The 20,000-nt window shown below is 50.6% G+C and overlaps 3 protein-coding genes across 7 annotated transcripts in view; 1 reads left to right on the top strand and 2 right to left on the bottom strand.

The window, feature by feature from the left end:
* LOC307015120 (kunitz-type protease inhibitor 1-like) overlaps window positions 1–5,519 on the bottom strand; it is a 14,841-nt gene extending 9,322 nt beyond the window's left edge. For 3 of the 5 annotated variants that reach the window (XR_013801426.1, XR_013801427.1, XM_079643522.1), the window contains exons 1-2: window positions 4,820–5,516; window positions 3,074–3,234 (exon numbers count right to left, since the gene is read on the bottom strand). Coding sequence is in view for 3 of the 5 variants with exons in the window: in XM_079643522.1 (XP_079499648.1) it covers window positions 3,074–3,234; window positions 4,820–5,198 (540 nt within the window). In the remaining 2 variants the exon portion in view is untranslated. Of the gene's footprint in view, window positions 1–3,073; window positions 3,235–4,819 lie in introns of all 5 variants that reach the window. The other 2 variants (XM_079643524.1, XM_079643523.1) reach the window with 1 other exon arrangement.
* A 2,403-nt stretch (window positions 5,520–7,922) lies between these two features.
* On the top strand, window positions 7,923–14,078 carry LOC307014272 (myosin-6-like). Its single transcript, XM_079642146.1, has 2 exons — window positions 7,923–13,865; window positions 13,996–14,078. Exon 1 carries the CDS (start codon window positions 8,054–8,056, stop codon window positions 13,847–13,849), a length of 5,796 nt encoding a protein of 1,931 aa, XP_079498272.1. The 5' UTR covers window positions 7,923–8,053; the 3' UTR covers window positions 13,850–13,865; window positions 13,996–14,078.
* A 1,242-nt stretch (window positions 14,079–15,320) lies between these two features.
* The window catches only part of LOC307016448 (cerebellin-1-like), a 7,661-nt gene continuing 2,981 nt past the window's right edge, over window positions 15,321–20,000 (bottom strand). The window contains exon 3 of the mRNA XM_079645566.1: window positions 15,321–16,098. Coding sequence (XP_079501692.1) covers window positions 15,755–16,098 — 344 coding nt within the window. The 3' untranslated portion in view covers window positions 15,321–15,754. The remainder of the gene's footprint in view (window positions 16,099–20,000) is intronic.

The following is a 20,000-nucleotide window of genomic DNA, read 5'->3' as shown; positions in this document are numbered from 1 at the left end:
CCAAACAGATCCTTGTAGCCCCCCCCCTCTCTTCCAGCTGTTACTAAGGACATGTCTCTGAAGTGTCCTGCTCCAAACCCCAAACAGATCCTTGTAGCCCCCCCCCCCTCTCTTCCAGCTGTTACTAAGGACATGTCTCTGAAGTGTCCTGCTCCAAACCCCAAACAGATCCTTGTAGCCCCCCCCCTCTCTTCCAGCTGTTACTAAGGACATGTCTCTGAAGTGTCCTGCTCCAAACCCCAAACAGATCCTTGTAGCCCCCCCCCCTCTTCCAGCTGTTACTAAGGACATGTCTCTGAAGTGTCCTGCTCCAAACCCCAAACAGATCCTTGTAGCCCCCCCCCCCTCTCTTCCAGCTGTTACTAAGGACATGTCTCTGAAGTGTCCTGCTCCAAACCCCAAACAGATCCTTGTAGCCCCCCCCTCTCTCTTCCAGCTGTTACTAAGGACATGTCTCTGAAGTGTCCTGCTCCAAACCCCAAACAGATCCTTGTAGCCCCCCCCCCTCTCTTCCAGCTGTTACTAAGGACATGTCTCTGAAGTGTCCTGCTCCAAACCCCAAACAGATCCTTGTAGCCGCCCCCCCCCTCTTCCAGCTGTTACTAAGGACATGTCTCTGAAGTGTCCTGCTCCAAACCCCAAACAGATCCTTGCAGCCCCCCCCCCTCTCTTCCAGCTGTTACTAAGGACATGTCTCTGAAGTGTCCTGCTCCAAACCCCAAACAGATCCTTGTAGCCCCCCCCCCTCTCTCTTCCAGCTGTTACTAAGGACATGACTCTGAAGTGTCCTTGTAGCCCCCCCCCCCTCTCTTCCAGCTGTTACTAAGGACATGTCTCTGAAGTGTCCTGCTCCAAACCCCAAACAGACCCTTGTAGCCCCCCCCCCCTCTCTTCCAGCTGTTACTAAGGACATGTCTCTGAAGTGTCCTGCTCCAAACCCCAAACAGATCCTTGTAGCCCCCCCCTCTCTTCCAGCTGTTACTAAGGACATGTCTCTGAAGTGTCCTGCTCCAAACCCCAAACAGATCCTTGTAGCCGCCCCCCCCCTCTTCCAGCTGTTACTAAGGACATGTCTCTGAAGTGTCCTGCTCCAAACCCCAAACAGATCCTTGTAGCCCCCCCCTCTCTCTTCCAGCTGTTACTAAGGACATGTCTCTGAAGTGTCCTGCTCCAAACCCCAAACAGATCCTTGTAGCCCCCCCCCCCTCTCTTCCAGCTGTTACTAAGGACATGTCTCTGAAGTGTCCTGCTCCAAACCCCAAACAGATCCTTGTAGCCCCCCCCCTCTTCCAGCTGTTACTAAGGACATGTCTCTGAAGTGTCCTGCTCCAAACCCCAAACAGATCCTTGTAGCCCCCCCCCATCTCCTCCAGCTGTTACTAAGGACATGTCTCTGAAGTGTCCTGCTCCAAACCCCAAACAGATCCTTGTAGCCCCCCCCCCCTCTCTCTTCCAGCTGTTACTAAGGACATGACTCTGAAGTGTCCTTGTAGCCCCCCCCCCTCTCTTCCAGCTGTTACTAAGGACATGTCTCTGAAGTGTCCTGCTCCAAACCCCAAACAGACCCTTGTAGCCCCCCCCCCCCTCTCTTCCAGCTGTTACTAAGGACATGACTCTGAAGTGTCCTGCTCCAAACCCCAAACAGATCCTTGTAGCCCCCCCCTCTCTTCCAGCTGTTACTAAGGACATGTCTCTGAAGTGTCCTGCTCCAAACCCCAAACAGGTCCTTGTAGCCCCCCCCCCCCTCTCTTCCAGCTGTTACTAAGGACATGTCTCTGAAGTGTCCTGCTCCAAACCCCAAACAGATCCTTGTAGCCCCCCCCCCCTCTTCCAGCTGTTACTAAGGACATGTCTCTGAAGTGTCCTGCTCCAAACCCCAAACAGATCCTTGTAGCCCCCCCCCCTCTCTTCCAGCTGTTACTAAGGACATGTCTCTGAAGTGTCCTGCTCCAAACCCCAAACAGATCCTTGTAGCCGCCCCCCCCCTCTCTTCCAGCTGTTACTAAGGACATGTCTCTGAAGTGTCCTGCTCCAAACCCCAAACAGATCCTTGCAGCCCCCCCCCTCTCTTCCAGCTGTTACTAAGGACATGTCTCTGAAGTGTCCTGCTCCAAACCCCAAACAGATCCTTGCAGCCCCCCCCCTCTCTTCCAGCTGTTACTAAGGACATGTCTCTGAAGTGTCCTGCTCCAAACCCCAAACAGATCCTTGTAGCCCCCCCCCCCTCTCTTCCAGCTGTTACTAAGGACATGTCTCTGAAGTGTCCTGCTCCAAACCCCAAACAGATCCTTGTAGCCCCCCCCCTCTCTTCCAGCTGTTACTAAGGACATGTCTCTGAAGTGTCCTGCTCCAAACCCCAAACAGATCCTTGTAGCCCCCCCCCCTCTCTCTTCCAGCTGTTACTAAGGACATGACTCTGAAGTGTCCTTGTAGCCCCCCCCCCTCTCTTCCAGCTGTTACTAAGGACATGTCTCTGAAGTGTCCTGCTCCAAACCCCAAACAGACCCTTGTAGCCCCCCCTCTCTTCCAGCTGTTACTAAGGACATGTCTCTGAAGTGTCCTGCTCCAAACCCCAAACAGATCCTTGTAGCCCCCCCCCCCTCTCTTCCAGCTGTTACTAAGGACATGTCTCTGAAGTGTCCTGCTCCAAACCCCAAACAGATCCTTGTACCCCCCCCCCCTCTCTTCCAGCTGTTACTAAGGACATGTCTCTGAAGTGTCCTGCTCCAAACCCCAAACAGATCCTTGTAGCCCCCCCCCCCCCCTCTCTTCCAGCTGTTCCTAAAGAGCTGATTCTGGGTCAGTCGCTAGCTAAATGCTGCCGTGATGAAACTCCACATCCTGTTCCAAACCACATCAAGGATCCTCTCTGAAACAGGATGGAGCTCAAACTCTTTCTCTCTCTCAGGTTTACCACAAGGTGACTTCCTTTTGATTTCCTGCTTCTTCACACAGACTCTCTCCAGTACAGGTTAGCTCTGAGTGTTAGCATGCTAATGTAAACACAGACCAGGGGTTTATGATAAGACCCTCCCATTGGTTGCCTTTTCTAAGCCCCGCCCCCTGTGTTTACCTGCATGTGGACACTCTTGGCCTCGCCCTGCACGCTCCAGCTGTAGCTCACGATGTGGGCATCGTCCAGCGCCAGGCTCTGGATGCCGCTCAGCGTCACCTGCACCCCCGGCTGAACGATGACATCACGGGCCGCGATGGCAATGGGCGGAGTCTTATCACCTGGAGGACAGGTGAGAGGACAGGTGAGAGACAGACATGTGAGAGAGACAGGTGAGAGACAGACAGGTGAGAGAGACAGGTGAGAGGACAGGTGAGAGAGAGGTGAGAAGACAGGTGAGAAACAGACAGGTGAGAGAGACAGGTGAGAGAGACAGGTGAGAGACAGACATGTGAGAGAGACAGGTGAGAGACAGACAGGTGAGAGAGACAGGTGAGAGAGACAGGTGAGAGAGACAGGTGAGAGAGACAGGTGAGAGGACAGGTGAGAGACAGACAGGTGAGAGACAGACAGGTGAGAGAGACAGGTGAGAGAGACAGGTGAGAGAGACAGGTGAGAGACAGACAGGTGAGAGAGACAGGTGAGAGACAGACATGTGAGAGAGACAGGTGAGAGACAGACAGGTGAGAGAGACAGGTGAGAGAGACAGGTGAGAGGACAGGTGAGAGACAGACAGGTGAGAGACAGACAGGTGAGAGAGACAGGTGAGAGGACAGGTGAGAGGACAGGTGAGAGAGAGGTGAGAAGACAGGTGAGAGACAGACAGGTGAGAGGGACAGGTGAGAGACAGACAGCTGAGAGACAGGTGAGGGACAGGTGAGAGAGAGGTGAGAAGACAGGTGAGAGACAGACAGGTGAGAGAGACAGGTGAGAGACAGACAGCTGAGGGACAGGTGAGGGGACAGACGAGAGACAGACGAGAGAGAGGTGAGAGGACAGGTGAGAGACAGGTGAGAGACAGACAGGTGAGAGAGACAGGTGAGAGACAGACAGGTGAGAGAGAGGTGAGAGACAGGCGAGAGGACAGGTGAGAGAGAGGTGAGAAGACAGGTGAGAGACAGGTGAGAGACAGGTGAGAGAGAGGTGAGAAGACAGGTGAGAGACAGGTGAGAGGACAGATGAGAGACAGGTGAGAAGACAGGTGAGAGACAGACAGGAGAGACAGGTGAGAGAGAGACAGGTGAGAGAGAGACAGGTGAGAGACAGATGAGAGACAGGTGAGAAGACAGGTGAGAGACAGGTGAGGGGACAGGTGAGAGACAGGTGAGAGACAGACAGGTGAGAGACAGACAGGTGAGGGGACAGGTGAGACAGACAAGTGAGAGACAGACAGGAGAGACAGGTGAGAGAGAGGTGAGAGGACAGGTGAGAGACAGAGAGGTGAGAGAGAGACAGGAGAGACAGGTGAGAGAGTCAGGTGAGAGACAGGTGAGAGACAGGTGAGAGAGCGGTGAGAGACAGACAGGTGAGAAATCAGCTCCACTCTAAATACACTATATTCTTCACATGTTGTTATAACGGTCCTGTTTTATTTATTTTAACTACGTATTCTTCTCTGTGTCTTTGAACGCACCACGAACACAGAGATCGTTCCTCCTGGGTAATCTACAGGTAATACAACCTGTTCTGATTGTTATTACTTGTTGTTGTTATTTTTACTATTGTTGCTATTATGAAGTTAGAAGACATTACAGATAAACTTAAAAAGTAGATGTAGCGAAAGATAAATAAGAGTATTTAGTAAAGTGTTTAAAACACGCTGTTTCATGTTAAATAAAGCCTTCCTATTGGACGCCCCCCCCTCACCTGTCTGCGGGCCCTGCAGGTGTTGCAGGAACTCGGCCTCGCGGATCCAGCTCAGGAACCCCACCTGGTTCACGAACCTGCACACGAAGCGGTTTCTGTGCACGCAGTCGAACAGGTCGCACGTGCGGTGTTCCGCACCCGCGGTGCGGCGAGGCTCCAGCAGCGCGAGGTTGCAGCGACTGTCGGCGCAACACGCGTTCCTGCAGGCCTCCTCGGAGCTCACGCGCTCGGTGGCCAGCAGCCTCGCGCCCTCCTCCACCGCGTCCTCCGCGTCCAGCACAAAGTTCGCCTGGCCGGAGCGGAACGCGGTGCGGCAGTCTTCCGCTGCAGCGGTGCGGAGGAGGAGGAGCAGGAGGAGCAGGAGGGGGGAGGGAGGCATTCTCTCTCTCTCTCTCTCTCTCTCTCTCTCTCTCTCTCTCTCTCTCTCTCTCTCTCTCTCTCTCTCTCTCTCTCTCTCTCTCTCTCTCTCTCTCTCTCTCTCTCTCTCTCTCTCTCTCTCTCTCTCTCGCGCTTCGCTCAGAGTCAGAGACACGCGGTGGTCGTCCTGTCGCTGTGCTTAAAATGAATCTGTGAATTAAAACAAAGTGTAAGTGTGTGTGTGTGCTGCTGCTCGCGGCGCTGCTCCTCAGGTGTGTCTCACTCGCTCACAAACAGGAAGAGACGCAGGTCACGCCCCACTCTATGACGTCACTCAGGTGTGGCGAGTGGTGACACCGGCTTCTTTCTTCATGTCTGTTGTCCTTTATTAAAATCATATCATTTATGATTATTATAATATGTTTTTATTAAGTTATGATTCTTTATTTTCTAAAACTGCTATCATTATAAATAATGTTTTATTCAATCTTAATAAAATATGAATATATTGAAGTTTAGAAACAATAACAATAAAAACAATAACTTCAAACACAAGGAAGAAACGTGAAGTAAATAATAAACATTAAACATTCATTATTATTATTATTATTATTATCATTATTATTATTATTATTATTATTATTATTATTATTGTATACTTGTTATTATCTCTATTAAAGAAGACAGACGTGCATTCATCTGAAAGCACAAGAAGACTCATCAAGGTGACACAAGGACTGTGTGTGTGTGTGTGTGTGTGTGTGTGTGTGTGTGTGTGTGTGTGTGTGTGTGTGTGTGTGTGTGTGTGTGTGTGTGTGTGTGTGTGTGTGTGTGTGTGTGTGTGTGTGTGTGTGTGTGTGTGTGTGTGTGTGTGTGTGTGTGTGTGTCAGCCAGCCAGCCTGTCAGGTCATGTCGTATTTCGGTTGAAATCCTCAGGTTTCTCTGTCACACCCTGATTGCACAAACACACACACACACACACACACACACACACACACACACACACACACACACACACACACACACACACACACACACACACACACACACACACACACACACACACACACACACACACACACACACACACACACACACACACACACACACACACACACACACACACACACACACACAGGTAGCAGGTGTTTGAATAAACAGTTACTCACAGTGTTACATTTAATCTAAAAATAACGAACTTTAAACTTTTTTAATGTTAGTTCTCGTCACGTTGAGATTATTTCCCAGCATGCCCCTGTGTGATAAATACCTAGGACTGATTTGACCATACAGAGGATGTTCACTGAGAGCAGACCTGGTGCCTCATCAGATCAGATCTGATACAGAACAAAGGTTCAGTGAGAGGAGCTGCAGCTGCCCACGTTCCTATCAGCTGCAGAAACACAGAGACACTCAAGTCCGTCACTAACACCTCCTTTCAGAGCCGGGGGGGGGGGGGGGTCCTTTAAATATATATCACAGTGTATTTATCTATTTTAAAGAGTCCTCTCCTGCTGATGTTCAGGTGTGTATCAGTATGTAGTGTCTCTACTTTAAAGAGTTCTCTCCTGCTGATGTTCAGGTGTATATCAGTATGTAGTTTCTCTACTTTAAAGAGTCCTCTCCTGCTGATGTTCAGGTGTATATCAGTATGTAGTGTCTCTACTTTAAAGAGTCCTCTCCTGCTGATGTTCAGGTGTATATCAGTATGTAGTGTCTCTACTTTAAAGAGTACCTCCTGCTTATGTTCAGGTGTATATCAGTATGTAGTGTCTCTACTTTAAAGAGTTCCTCCTGCTGATGTTCAGGTGTATATCAGTATGTAGTGTCTCTACTTTAAAGAGTCCTCTCCTGCTGATGTTCAGGTGTATATCAGTATGTAGTGTCTCTACTTTAAAGAGTCCTCTCCTGCTGATGTTCAGGTGTATATCAGTATGTAGTGTCTCTACTTTAAAGAGTCCTCTCCTGCTGATGTTCAGGTGTATATCAGTATGTAGTGTCTCTACTTTAAAGAGTCCTCTCCTGCTGATGTTCAGGTGTATATCAGTATGTAGTGTCTCTACTTTAAAGAGTTCCTCCTGCTGATGTTCAGGTGTATATCAGTATGTAGTGTCTCTACTTTAAAGAGTCCTCTCCTGCTGATGTTCAGGTGTATATCAGTATGTAGTGTCTCTACTTTAAAGAGTCCTCTCCTGCTGATGTTCAGGTGTATATCAGTATGTAGTGTCTCTACTTTAAAGAGTCCTCTCCTGCTGATGTTCAGGTGTATATCAGTATGTAGTGTCTCTACTTTAAAGAGTTCCTCCTGCTGATGTTCAGGTGTATATCAGTATGTAGTGTCTCTACTTTAAAGAGTACCTCCTGCTTATGTTCAGGTGTATATCAGTATGTAGTGTCTCTACTTTAAAGAGTCCCCTCCTGCTGATGTTCAGGTGTATATCAGTATGTAGTGTCTCTACTTTAAAGAGTCCTCTCCTGCTGATGTTCAGGTGTACATCAGTATAAACATGAACACAGCAGCTGCAGCAGAATGAAGACAGTATGAAGTGCTGGATGATCTTTGGTAGAAGCTGAGTCTAAATGCAGGAGGGTCAGGAGCCCCTATCAGCGGCAGATAAGCAGTGAATCTCTGTTTCCTAAAATGGACTCTAACAGCCGAAGGTCGTGAAAGCTGCCCTCGTGGTGTCTGCACATCCCGGATAAATTTAGTGTCATCTTCTGTGTCTGCTATCTCCTCAGCAGCTATCTCCTAATTTGGTGCGTGAAGCCTCTGTATAAGCGCCTGCCTGCTGCGAGGAGTCGCAGTCCAGCTTCAGAGTCTCCAGAGCAAACACTCCTTCTTCTTCTTCTGTCCTCCGACTGCCGGGATCCTCCAGCATGGGTGACCTTCTGATGGCCGAGTTCGGGAAGGCGGCTCCTTTCCTGAGGAAGTCAGACAAGGAGCGCCTGGAAGCCCAGACCAGAGCTTTTGACATCAAGACCGAATGCTTTGTAGTGGACGATAAGGTGGAATATATGAAGGGACAAATCCAAAGCAAAGATGGAGGCATGGCGACAGTTAAGAAGGAGGATGGGACAACGGTTACCGTGAACGAGTCGAACGTCCACCCTCAGAACCCGCCAAAATTCGATAAAATTGAAGACATGGTGATGTTCACTTTTCTCCACGAGCCGGCCGTGCTGTTTAACCTCAAAGAGCGTTACGCCGCTTGGATGATCTACACCTACTCTGGGCTCTTCTGTGTCACCGTCAACCCCTACAAGTGGCTGCCCGTCTACGACTCCGATGTGGTGTCGGCATACCGAGGGAAGAAGAGAACCGAGGCTCCCCCTCACATCTTCTCCATCTCTGATAACGCCTATCAGTACATGCTCACTGACCGAGAGAACCAGTCTGTCCTCATCACAGGAGAATCCGGAGCCGGAAAGACTGTGAACACCAAGAGAGTCATCCAGTACTTTGCCAGTATCGCTGCCGTCGGCAAAAGAGATCCCAGCAAGGGCACGCTGGAGGACCAAATCATCCAGGCCAATCCCGCACTGGAGGCGTTCGGCAACGCCAAGACGCTGAGAAACGACAACTCCTCTCGTTTTGGAAAATTCATCCGAATTCACTTTGGGACGAGCGGCAAGTTGTCGTCTGCTGACGTCGAGACGTACCTGCTGGAGAAGTCCCGCTGCACCTTTCAGCTCAAGGCTGAGAGGAACTACCACATCTTCTACCAGATCCTGTCCAACCAGAAGCCAGAGCTCCTGGACTTGTTGCTGATCACCAACAACCCGTACGATTACGCCTACATCTCCCAAGGAGAGGTAACCGTCGCCTCCATCAACGACGCAGAGGAGCTGATGGCCACCGACAGCGCCTTCGACGTGCTCGGCTTTACTGCGGAAGAGAAGATGGGCGTCTACAAGCTAACAGGCGCCATCATGCACTACGGCAACATGAGGTTCAAACAGAAGCAGCGCGAGGAGCAGGCTGAGTCGGACGGGACGGAGGCGGCGGATAAATCTGCGTACCTGATGGGGCTGAACTCTGCCGACCTCATCAAAGGGCTGTGCCATCCCAGAGTCAAGGTAGGAAACGAATACGTCACCAAAGGCCAAAGTGTGGACCAAGTCTACTACTCCATCGGGGCGGTGGCTAAGTCTGTGTACGAGAAGATGTTCAACTGGATGGTGGTGAGAATCAACCACTCCCTGGCCACCAAACAGCCTCGTCAGTACTTTATAGGCGTGCTAGACATTGCTGGGTTTGAGATCTTTGATTTCAACACCTTTGAGCAGCTGTGCATCAACTACACCAACGAGAAGCTGCAACAGTTTTTCAACCATCACATGTTCGTTCTGGAGCAAGAAGAGTACAAGAAAGAAGGGATTGATTGGGAGTTCATAGACTTTGGGATGGACCTACAAGCCTGTATTGACCTCATCGAGAAGCCGTTGGGGATCCTGTCCATTCTGGAGGAGGAATGTATGTTTCCTAAAGCCAGCGACCAGACCTTCAAGTCCAAGCTCTATGACAATCATCTGGGCAAAAACAAGATGTTCGAGAAGCCCAGGGCTGCGAAGGGGAAATCAGAGGCTCACTTTGCCCTGGCTCACTATGCTGGCATGGTGGACTACAACATCGGTAACTGGTTGGTCAAAAACAAAGACCCCCTGAATGAAACTGTGGTCGGCCTTTACCAGAAATCTTCTCTGAAGCTTCTCAGTGTGCTGTTTTCAGCCTTTTCAGGGACGGACAGCAGTGAGAAAGCCAGCGGTAAAGGAGCCAAGAAGAAAGGTTCCTCGTTCCAGACGGTTTCAGCCCTTCACAGGGAAAACCTGAACAAGCTGATGAACAACCTGAAGACCACACATCCCCACTTTGTCCGCTGTTTGATTCCTAACGAGAGTAAAACTCCAGGGACCATGGACAACTGCCTGGTGATGCACCAGCTGCGCTGTAACGGTGTCCTTGAAGGCATCAGGATCTGCAGGAAGGGTTTCCCAAACAGGGTCCTCTACGGAGACTTCAAACAGCGGTACAGGATTCTGAATGCCTCTGCCATCCCTGAAGGCCAGTTCATCGACTGCAAGAAGAGTGCAGAGAAGTTGCTGGGATCCCTGGACATTGACCACACTCAGTACAGGTTCGGTCACACCAAGGTCTTCTTTAAAGCTGGTCTGCTGGGCACGCTGGAGGAGATGCGTGATGAGCAGCTCTCCCGAATCATCACCAGGATCCAGGCTAACGCCCGGGCCATCCTCATGAGAGCCCAGTTTGCTGCGCTGGTGGAACGTAGGGACGCTCTGATGGTCATCCAGTGGAATCTCCGCTCGTTCCTGGGTGTGAAAAACTGGCCCTGGATGAAGCTCTTCTTCAAGATCAAACCTCTGCTGAAGAGCGCCGAGTCGGAGAAGGAGATGGCCAACATGAAGGACGATTTTGGCAAGCTGAAGGAAGCTCTGGAGAAATCAGAAGCAAGACGTAAGGAACTAGAGGAGAGCATAGTCAGCACCCTCCAAGAGAAGAGCGACCTGAATCAGCAGCTTCAGTCCGAACAGGACACACTGACAGACGCTGAGGAGCGCTGCGAGCAGCTGATCAAGAGCAAGATTCAGCAGGAGGCCAAGGTGAAGGAGATGACAGAGAGACTGGAAGACGAGGAGGAGATGAATGCAGATCTCACAGCGAAGAAACGAAAGCTTGAAGATGAATGCTCCGAGCTGAAGAAAGACATAGATGATCTGGAGCTGACTTTGGCAAAGGTGGAGAAAGAGAAACATGCCACGGAGAATAAGGTGAAGAACCTGACGGAGGAGATGGCTTCCCAGGACGAAAACATCATGAAGCTCACCAAAGAGAAGAAGGCGCTGCAGGAGGCCCACCAGCAGGCACTGGATGACCTGCAGAGCGAGGAGGACAAAGCCAACAGCTTGACCAAAGCCAAGGTGAAGCTGGAGCAGCAGGTGGATGATCTGGAGGGCTCGCTGGAGCAGGAGAAGAAAGTCAGGATGGATCTGGAGCGCTCAAAGAGGAAGTTCGAAGGAGACCTGAAACTGACTCAGGAGAGTGTGATGGACTTAGAAAACGACAAGCAGCAGCTGGAGGAAAAACTCAAAAAAAAAGATTTTGAGATGGTCCAAATACTTTCAAAACTAGAAGACGAGCAGGTGGCTTCGGTCCAGCTCCAGAAGAAGCTGAAGGAAAACCAGGCGAGGATCGAAGAGCTGGAGGAGGAGCTGGAGGCGGAGCGAGCGGCTCGGGCCAAAGTGGAGAAGCAGCGCTCGGATCTTTCCCGCGAGCTGGAGGACATCAGCGAGCGCCTGGAGGAGGCCGGAGGAGCTACGTCAGCACAGGTGGAGATGAGTAAGAAGAGAGATGCAGAGTTTCAGAAGCTGCGTCGGGAGCTGGAGGAGTCCACCCTCCAACACGAGGCCACCGGCGCCGCCCTGAGGAAGAAACACGCCGACAGCGTTGCTGAGGTGGGCGAACAGATCGACAACCTGCAGCGTGTGAAGCAGAAACTGGAGAAGGAGAAGAGCGAGCTGAAGCTGGAGCTGGACGACTTGTCCTCCAACATGGAGAGCGTGGTGAAGAGCAAGTCCAACATCGAGAAGATGTGCCGCACCATGGAGGACAATATGAACGAGTACAAGAGTAAATACGAGGAATCTCATCGGGCGATCAACGACTTCACCACCCAGAGGGCCAAGCTGCTCACGGAGAACGGGGAGTTTGGACGTCAGCTGGAGGAGAAGGAGTGTCTGATATCACAGCTGACCCGAGGGAAGAACTCGTACAACCAGCAGGTGGAGGATCTGCGCCGACAGCTGGAGGAGGAAGTCAAGGCGAAGAATTCCCTTGCCCACGCGGTGCAATCGGCTCGCCACGACTGCGACCTGCTCCGAGAGCAGTTTGAAGAGGAGCAAGAGGCCAAGGCCGAGCTGCAGAGAGCTCTGTCCAAATCCAACACCGAGGTCTCAGCGTGGAGGACCAAATATGAAACGGATGGCATCCAGAGGATGGAGGAACTGGAAGAAGCAAAGAAGAAGCTGGTTCAGAGACTACAGGAGGCTGAGGAGGCCATCGAGGCCGTGAATGCAAAGTGTTCCTCTCTTGAGAAGACCAAACACCGGCTGCAAAATGAGATCGAAGACCTGATGCTGGACCTCGAGCGATCCAACGCAGCATCTGCCGCCCTCGACAAAAAGCAAAGGGCCTTCGACAAAGTCATGGCCGAGTGGAAGCAGAAGTTTGAGGAGTCCCAGTGTGAGCTGGAGGCCTCTCAGAAGGAAGCCCGGTCTCTGAGCACGGAGCTCTTCAAACTGAGGAACGCCTACGAGGAGTCCCTGGATCAGCTGGAGACGATGAAGAGAGAGAACAAGAACCTCCAGGAGGAGATCTCCGACCTCAGCGACCAGTTGGGGGAGGGCGGCCGGAGCGCCCACGAACTGGAGAAGATCCGGAAGCAGCTGGAGCAGGAAAAGGCCGAGCTGCAGTCGGCCCTGGAGGAGGCAGAAGCTTCTATGGAGCACGAAGAGGGCAAGATCCTCAGAACACAGCTGGAGTTCAACCAAGTGAAGGCCGACATGGAGCGCAAGCTGGCAGAGAAAGACGAGGAAGCGGAGCAGGCGAAAAGGAACTACCAACGGATGCTGGAGTCGCTTCAGTCCTCTCTGGAATCAGAAACCAGGAGCCGCAACGAGGCAATGAGAGTCAAGAAGAAGATGGAAGGGGACCTGAACGAGATGGAGATCCAGCTCAGCCAAGCCAACAGGCAGGCGGCGGACGCCCAGAAACAGCTGAAGACCCTCCAGGCGTTCCTGAAGGACTCTCAGCTGCAGCTGGATGACGCTCAGCATGTGAACGACGACCTGAGAGAGAACATTGCTCTCCTGGAGCGTCGCAGCAACCTGATCCAGGCCGAGCTGGAGGAGCTGAGGGCCGCCCTGGAGCAGACGGAGAGGAGCCGGAAACTGGCCGAGCAGGAACTGACCGACGCGACGGAGCGCATGCAGCTCCTGCACTCCCAGAACACCATCCTGATCAACCAGAAGAAGAAGCACGAGGCTGACCTCCTGCACATGCAGTGTGAGATGGAGGAGGCCATACAGGAGAACCGCAACGCCGAGGAGAAGGCTAAGAAGGCCATCACGGACGCAGCCATGATGGCCGAGGAGCTGAAGAAGGAGCAGGACACCAGCGCCCACCTGGAGCGTATGAAGAAGAACATGGAGCAGACCATCAAAGACCTGCAGCACCGCCTGGACGAGGCCGAGCAGATCGCCATGAAGGGCGGCAAGAAGCAGATCCAGAAGCTGGAGGGCCGCATCAAGGAGCTGGAAAACGAGCTGGAGGCGGAGCAGAGGAGGGGAACGGAGTCCATCAAGGGGGTCCGCAAGTACGAGCGCCGCGTCAAAGAGCTCAGCTACCAGACCGAGGAGGACCGCAAGAACCTGGCCCGCCTGCAGGACCTGGTGGACAAGCTGCAGCTGAAGGTCAAGTCCTACAAACACGCAGCCGAGGAGAACGAGGAGGCAGCCAACGGCAACATGGCCAAGCTGCGCAAACTGCAGCACGAGCTGGAGGAGGCGGAGGAGCGGGCGGACATCGCCGAGTCCCAAGTGAACAAACTGAGGGCCAAGACCCGGGACGGGGCCTCCAAGAAGGGCCTGGACGAGTGAGGGCCCCGCAGCTCAGGTGGGTTTAAAACATTGATTTAGATTTATTTCTAACGTGTAAAACAATAATACAAAATATAATCATGATACTGAAATGAAACAATAGAATGTGTAGAATGACATGATGGTGATTCTGTGTTTCCCCACAGGGCTGCCTGCACCTGAAGGCATCACAGGAAGACTGCTTGGTCTGATTGAAATCCTTAAAGCAAGGTGTTGTATTGAATATGTTCAGTGGTCATGGAGCGCTAAAATGTCTCTCTGTCTCCACCTGTCTCTCTCACCTGTCTGTCTCTCACTGTCTCCAACTGTCTCTCTCTCTGTCTCCACCTGTCTCTCTCTCTATCTCCACCTGTCTCTCTCTCTGTCTCCACCTGTCTCTCACTGTCTCCAACTGTCTATCTCTCTTTCTCCACCTGTCTCTCTCTCCACCTGTCTCTCTCTCTGTCTCCACCTGTCTCTCTCTCTCACCTGTCTGTCTCTCACCTGTCTCTCTCTCTGTCTCCACCTGTCTGTCCCTCACCTGCCTCTCTCTCTGTCTCCACCTGTCTCTCTCTCACCTGTCTCTCTCTCAGTCTCCACCTGTCTCTCTCTCAGTCTCCACCTGTCTCTCTCTCTGTCTCCACCTGTCTGTCTCTCACCTGCCTCTCTCTCTGTCTCCACCTGTCTCTCTCACCTATCTCTCTCTCTGTCTCCACCTGTCCCTCTCTCTCACCTGTCTCTCTCTCTGTCGCCACCTGTCTGTCTCTCAGTCTCCACCTGCCTCTCTCTCTGTCTCCACCTGTCTCTCTCTGTCTCCACCTGTCTCTCTCTCAGTCTCCACCTGTCTCTCTCTCAGTCTCCACCTGTCTCTCTCTCTGTCTCCACCTGTCTCTCTCTCACCTGTCTCTCTCTCTATCTCCACCTGTCTCTCTGTCTGTCTCTCACCTGTCTCTCTCTCACCTGTCTCTCTCTCTGTCGCCACCTGTCTCTCTCTCACCTGTCTGTCTCCACCTGTCTGTGTCTCAGTCTCCACCTGCCTCTCTCTCTGTCTCCACCTGTCTCTCTCTGTCTCCAACTGTCTCTCTCTCTGTCTCCACCTGTCTCTCTCTCTGTCTCCACCTGTCTCTCTCTCAGTCTCCACCTGTCTCTCTCTCAGTCTCCACCTGTCTCTCTCTCTGTCTCCACCTGTCTCTCTCTCACCTGTCTCTCTCTCTATCTCCACCTGTCTCTCTCTCTGTCTCCACCTGTCTCTCTCTCTGTCTCCACCTGTCTGTCTCTCACCTGTCTCAAAATCCGAGCTTAAATATCTGAACATTAAAACATGACGAATGAGAAACTGAAGTTTGGGATTATTAAATAATAAATAATAAATAATAAATGTGGTATTATAAATAAATATGATATTCCGTCTCATCAACGCTTCCTGTTTGTTTGTGATGCAGCTTTCTGATCCTATCAAAATAAAAGCATCAAAAACAACAACAAACACACGTTTCCATCCACTTCCTGTTTATTCATTCATCAAAGCACATACATATACATGTGTGTATATATATACACACACATGTATATGCATATCCTGCAGGCGGTGCTGGAAGAAGTACTCACATATTTTAATTGAGTAAAAGTTAAAATACTACCGTGTAAAAGTAGAAAAGTATTATCATCAAAATATTGTAAGTCGCTTTGGATAAAAGCGTCCGCTAAATGTGATGTAATCTAAAGACAGTAAAAGTAGTCGTTGTTTGATTGGTCCATTTCAGAATAATAGATATGATATGTTTTATAATGATTGATCATGAAAGTGTTCTCAAAGCTGGTAAAGGCGCAGTCGAGTAGAAGTACACAGTAGCATAACATGTAAATACTCAAGTAAAGTACAAGTACCTCTAAATGGTACTTAGTTACAGTACTTAGTTACAGTACTTAGTTCCGGCCTGCAGTGAGCGATGCAGGAGGAGGAGGGGGAGGGGGAGGGGGAGGGGGAGGAGGAAGCTCCTGCAGGTGCTGCAGCAGGAAGCCGCTGAAGGTGCTGATCCTTGATTGGTCAAACACGCTCTGCTCCGCCCACAGAGTGACGGACAGCCGGTCGCCCGCCTGCAGTTCCAGAGCCATCCCGTTGGAGGCGCTGCCGTGCGTCCCCCGCGTGTCGAACACCGCAAACATGTTCTCATCGTTCTTCATCAGCGCTGCGTTCATGGACCCCGAGCTTCCTACACTGCCCGTGAAGCGCACGTAATAAAGACCCTTCAGGGGGGCCGTGAAGACGCCTGCACAGATCAAGAGAGATGAGTCAGCATTATGAGTCCTGAACCCTGAGTCAGCATTATGAGTCCTGAACCCTGAGTCAGCATTATGAGTCCTGAACCCTGAGTCAGCATTATGAGTCCTGAACCCTGAGTCAGCATTATGAGTCCTGAACCCTGAGTCAGCATCATGAGTCCTGAACCCTGAGTCAGCATTATGAGTCCTGAACCCTGACCTGAGTCAGCATTATGAGTCCTGAACCCTGAGTCAGCATTATGAGTCCTGAACCCTGAGTCAGCATTACGAGTCCTGAACCCTGAGTCAGCATTACGAGTCCTGAACCCTGAGTCAGCATTATGAGTCCTGAACCCTGAGTCAGCATTATGAGTCCTGAACCCTGAGTCAGCATTATGAGTCCTGAACCCTGAGTCAGCATTATGAGTCCTGAACCCTGAGTCAGCATTATGAGTCCTGAATCCTGACCTGAGTCAGTACTATGAGTCCTGAACCCTGAGTCAGCATTATGAGTCCTGAACCCTGAGTCAGCATTATGAGTCCTGAACCCTGAGTCAGCATCATGAGTCCTGAACCCTGAGTCAGCATTATGAGTCCTGAACCCTGAGTCAGCATCATGAGTCCTGAACCCTGAGTCAGCATTATGAGTCCTGAACCATGAGTCAGCACTATGAGCCCTGAACCCTGAGTCAGCATTATGAGTCCTGAACCCTGAGTCAGCATTATGAGTCCTAAACCCTGAGTCAGCATTATGAGTCCTGAACCCTGACCTGAGTCAGCATTATGAGTCCTGAACCCTGAGTCAGCATTATGAGTCCTGAACCCTGAGTCAGCATCATGAGTCCTGAACCCTGAGTCAGCATTATGAGTCCTGAACCCTGACCTGAGTCAGCATTATGAGTCCTGAACCCTGAGTCAGCATTATGAGTCCTGAACCCTGAGTCAGCATTACGAGTCCTGAACCCTGAGTCAGCATTACGAGTCCTGAACCCTGAGTCAGCATTATGAGTCCTGAACCCTGAGTCAGCATTATGAGTCCTGAACCCTGAGTCAGCATTATGAGTCCTGAATCCTGACCTGAGTCAGTACTATGAGTCCTGAACCCTGAGTCAGCATTATGAGTCCTGAACCCTGAGTCAGCATCATGAGTCCTGAACCCTGAGTCAGCATTATGAGTCCTGAATCCTGACCTGAGTCAGTACTATGAGTCCTGAACCCTGAGTCAGCATTATGAGTCCTGAACCCTGACCTGAGTCAGCATTATGAGTCCTGAACCATGAGTCAGCACTATGAGCCCTGAACCCTGAGTCAGCATTATGAGTCCTGAACCCTGAGTCAGCACTATGAGTCCTGAACCCTGACATGAGTCAGCAGTATGAGTCCTAAAGACATGAGTCAGCATTATGAGTCCTGAACCCTGAGTCAGCATTATGAGTCCTGAACCCTGAGTCAGCATTATGAGTCCTGAACCCTGAGTCAGCATTATGAGTCCTGAACCCTGAGTCAGCATTATGAGTCCTGAATCCTGACCTGAGTCAGTACTATGAGTCCTGAACCCTGAGTCAGCATTATGAGTCCTGAACCCTGAGTCAGCATCATGAGTCCTGAACCCTGAGTCAGCATTATGAGTCCTGAATCCTGACCTGAGTCAGTACTATGAGTCCTGAACCCTGAGTCAGCATTATGAGTCCTGAACCATGAGTCAGCACTATGAGCCCTGAACCCTGAGTCAGCATTATGAGTCCTGAACCCTGAGTCAGCATTATGAGTCCTAAACCCTGAGTCAGCATTATGAGTCCTGAACCCTGACCTGAGTCAGCATTATGAGTCCTGAACCCTGAGTCAGCATTATGAGTCCTGAACCCTGAGTCAGCATCATGAGTCCTGAACCCTGAGTCAGCATTATGAGTCCTGAACCCTGACCTGAGTCAGCATTATGAGTCCTGAACCCTGAGTCAGCATTATGAGTCCTGAACCCTGAGTCAGCATTACGAGTCCTGAACCCTGAGTCAGCATTATGAGTCCTGAACCCTGAGTCAGCATTATGAGTCCTGAACCCTGAGTCAGCATTATGAGTCCTGAACCCTGAGTCAGCATTATGAGTCCTGAATCCTGACCTGAGTCAGTACTATGAGTCCTGAACCCTGAGTCAGCATTATGAGTCCTGAACCCTGAGTCAGCATCATGAGTCCTGAACCCTGAGTCAGCATTATGAGTCCTGAATCCTGACCTGAGTCAGTACTATGAGTCCTGAACCCTGAGTCAGCATTATGAGTCCTGAACCCTGACCTGAGTCAGCATTATGAGTCCTGAACCATGAGTCAGCACTATGAGCCCTGAACCCTGAGTCAGCATTATGAGTCCTGAACCCTGAGTCAGCACTATGAGTCCTGAACCCTGACATGAGTCAGCAGTATGAGTCCTAAAGACATGAGTCAGCATTATGAGTCCTGAACCCTGACCTCAGTCAGCATTATGAGTCCTGAACCCTGAGTCAGCATTATGAGTCCTGAACCCTGACCTGAGTCAGCATTATGAGTCCTGAACCCTGACCTGAGTCAGCATTATGAGTCCTGAACCCTGAGTCAGCATCATGAGTCCTGAACCCTGAGTCAGCACTATGAGCCCTGAACCCTGAGTCAGCATTATGAGTCCTGAACCCTGAGTCAGCACTATGAGTCCTGAACCCTGACATGAGTCAGCATTATGAGTCCTAAAGACATGAGTCAGCATTATGAGTCCTAAACCCTGAGTCAGCATTATGAGTCCTGAACCCTGAGTCAGCATTATGAGTCCTGAACCCTGACCTGAGTCAGCATTATGAGTCCTGAACCCTGACCTGAGTCAGCATTATGAGTCCTGAACCCTGAGTCAGCATTATGAGTCCTGAACCCTGACCTGAGTCAGCATTATGAGTCCTGAACCCTGAGTCAGCATTATGAGTCCTGAACCCTGAGTCAGCATTATGAGTCCTGAACCCTGACATGAGTCAGCATTATGAGTCCTAAAGACATGAGTCAGCATTATGAGTCCTAAAGACATGAGTCAGCATTATGAGTCCTGAAGACATGAGTCAGCAGTATGAGTCCTAAAGACATGAGTCAGCATTATGAGTCCTAAAGACATGAGTCAGCATTATGAGTGCTGAAGACATGAGTCAGCATTATGAGTCCTAAAGACATGAGTCAGCAGTATGAGTCCTAAAGACATGAGTCAGCATGATGAGTCCTAAAGACATGAGTCAGCACTATGAGTCCTGAAGACATGAGTCAGCAGTATGAGTCCTAAAGACATGAGTCAGCATTATGAGTCCTAAAGACATGAGTCATCAGTATGAGTCCTGAAGACATGAGTCAGCACTATGAGTCCTGAAGACATGAGTCAGCAGTATGAGTCCTAAAGACATGAGTCAGCAGTATGAGTCCTGAAGACATGAGTCAGCAGTATGAGTCCTGAAGACATGAGTCAGCACTATGAGTCCTGAAGACATGAGTCAGCAGTATGAGTCCTGAAGACATGAGTCAGCACTATGAGTCCTGAAGACATGAGTCAGCAGTATGAGTCCTAAAGACATGAGTCAGCAGTATGAGTCCTGAAGACATGAGTCAGCACTATGAGTCCTGAAGACATGAGTCAGCAGTATGAGTCCTAAAGACATGAGTCAGCATTATGAGTCCTAAAGACATGAGTCAGCAGTATGAGTCCTGAAGACATGAGTCAGCACTATGAGTCCTGAAGACATGAGTCAGCAGTATGAGTCCTAAAGACATGAGTCAGCACTATGAGTCCTGAAGACATGAGTCAGCAGTATGAGTCCTAAAGACATGAGTCAGCACTATGAGTCCTGAAGACATGAGTCAGCAGTATGAGTCCTAAAGACATGAGTCAGCACTATGAGTCCTGAAGACAT

The sequence above is a fragment of the Notothenia rossii genome (genome assembly GCF_949606895.1).
Source record: "Notothenia rossii genome assembly, chromosome: 8".
Taxonomy (NCBI): domain Eukaryota; kingdom Metazoa; phylum Chordata; class Actinopteri; order Perciformes; family Nototheniidae; genus Notothenia; species Notothenia rossii.
Note: the sequence above shows the minus strand (reverse complement) of the source record. Positions and strands in the feature narration are given on the sequence as shown.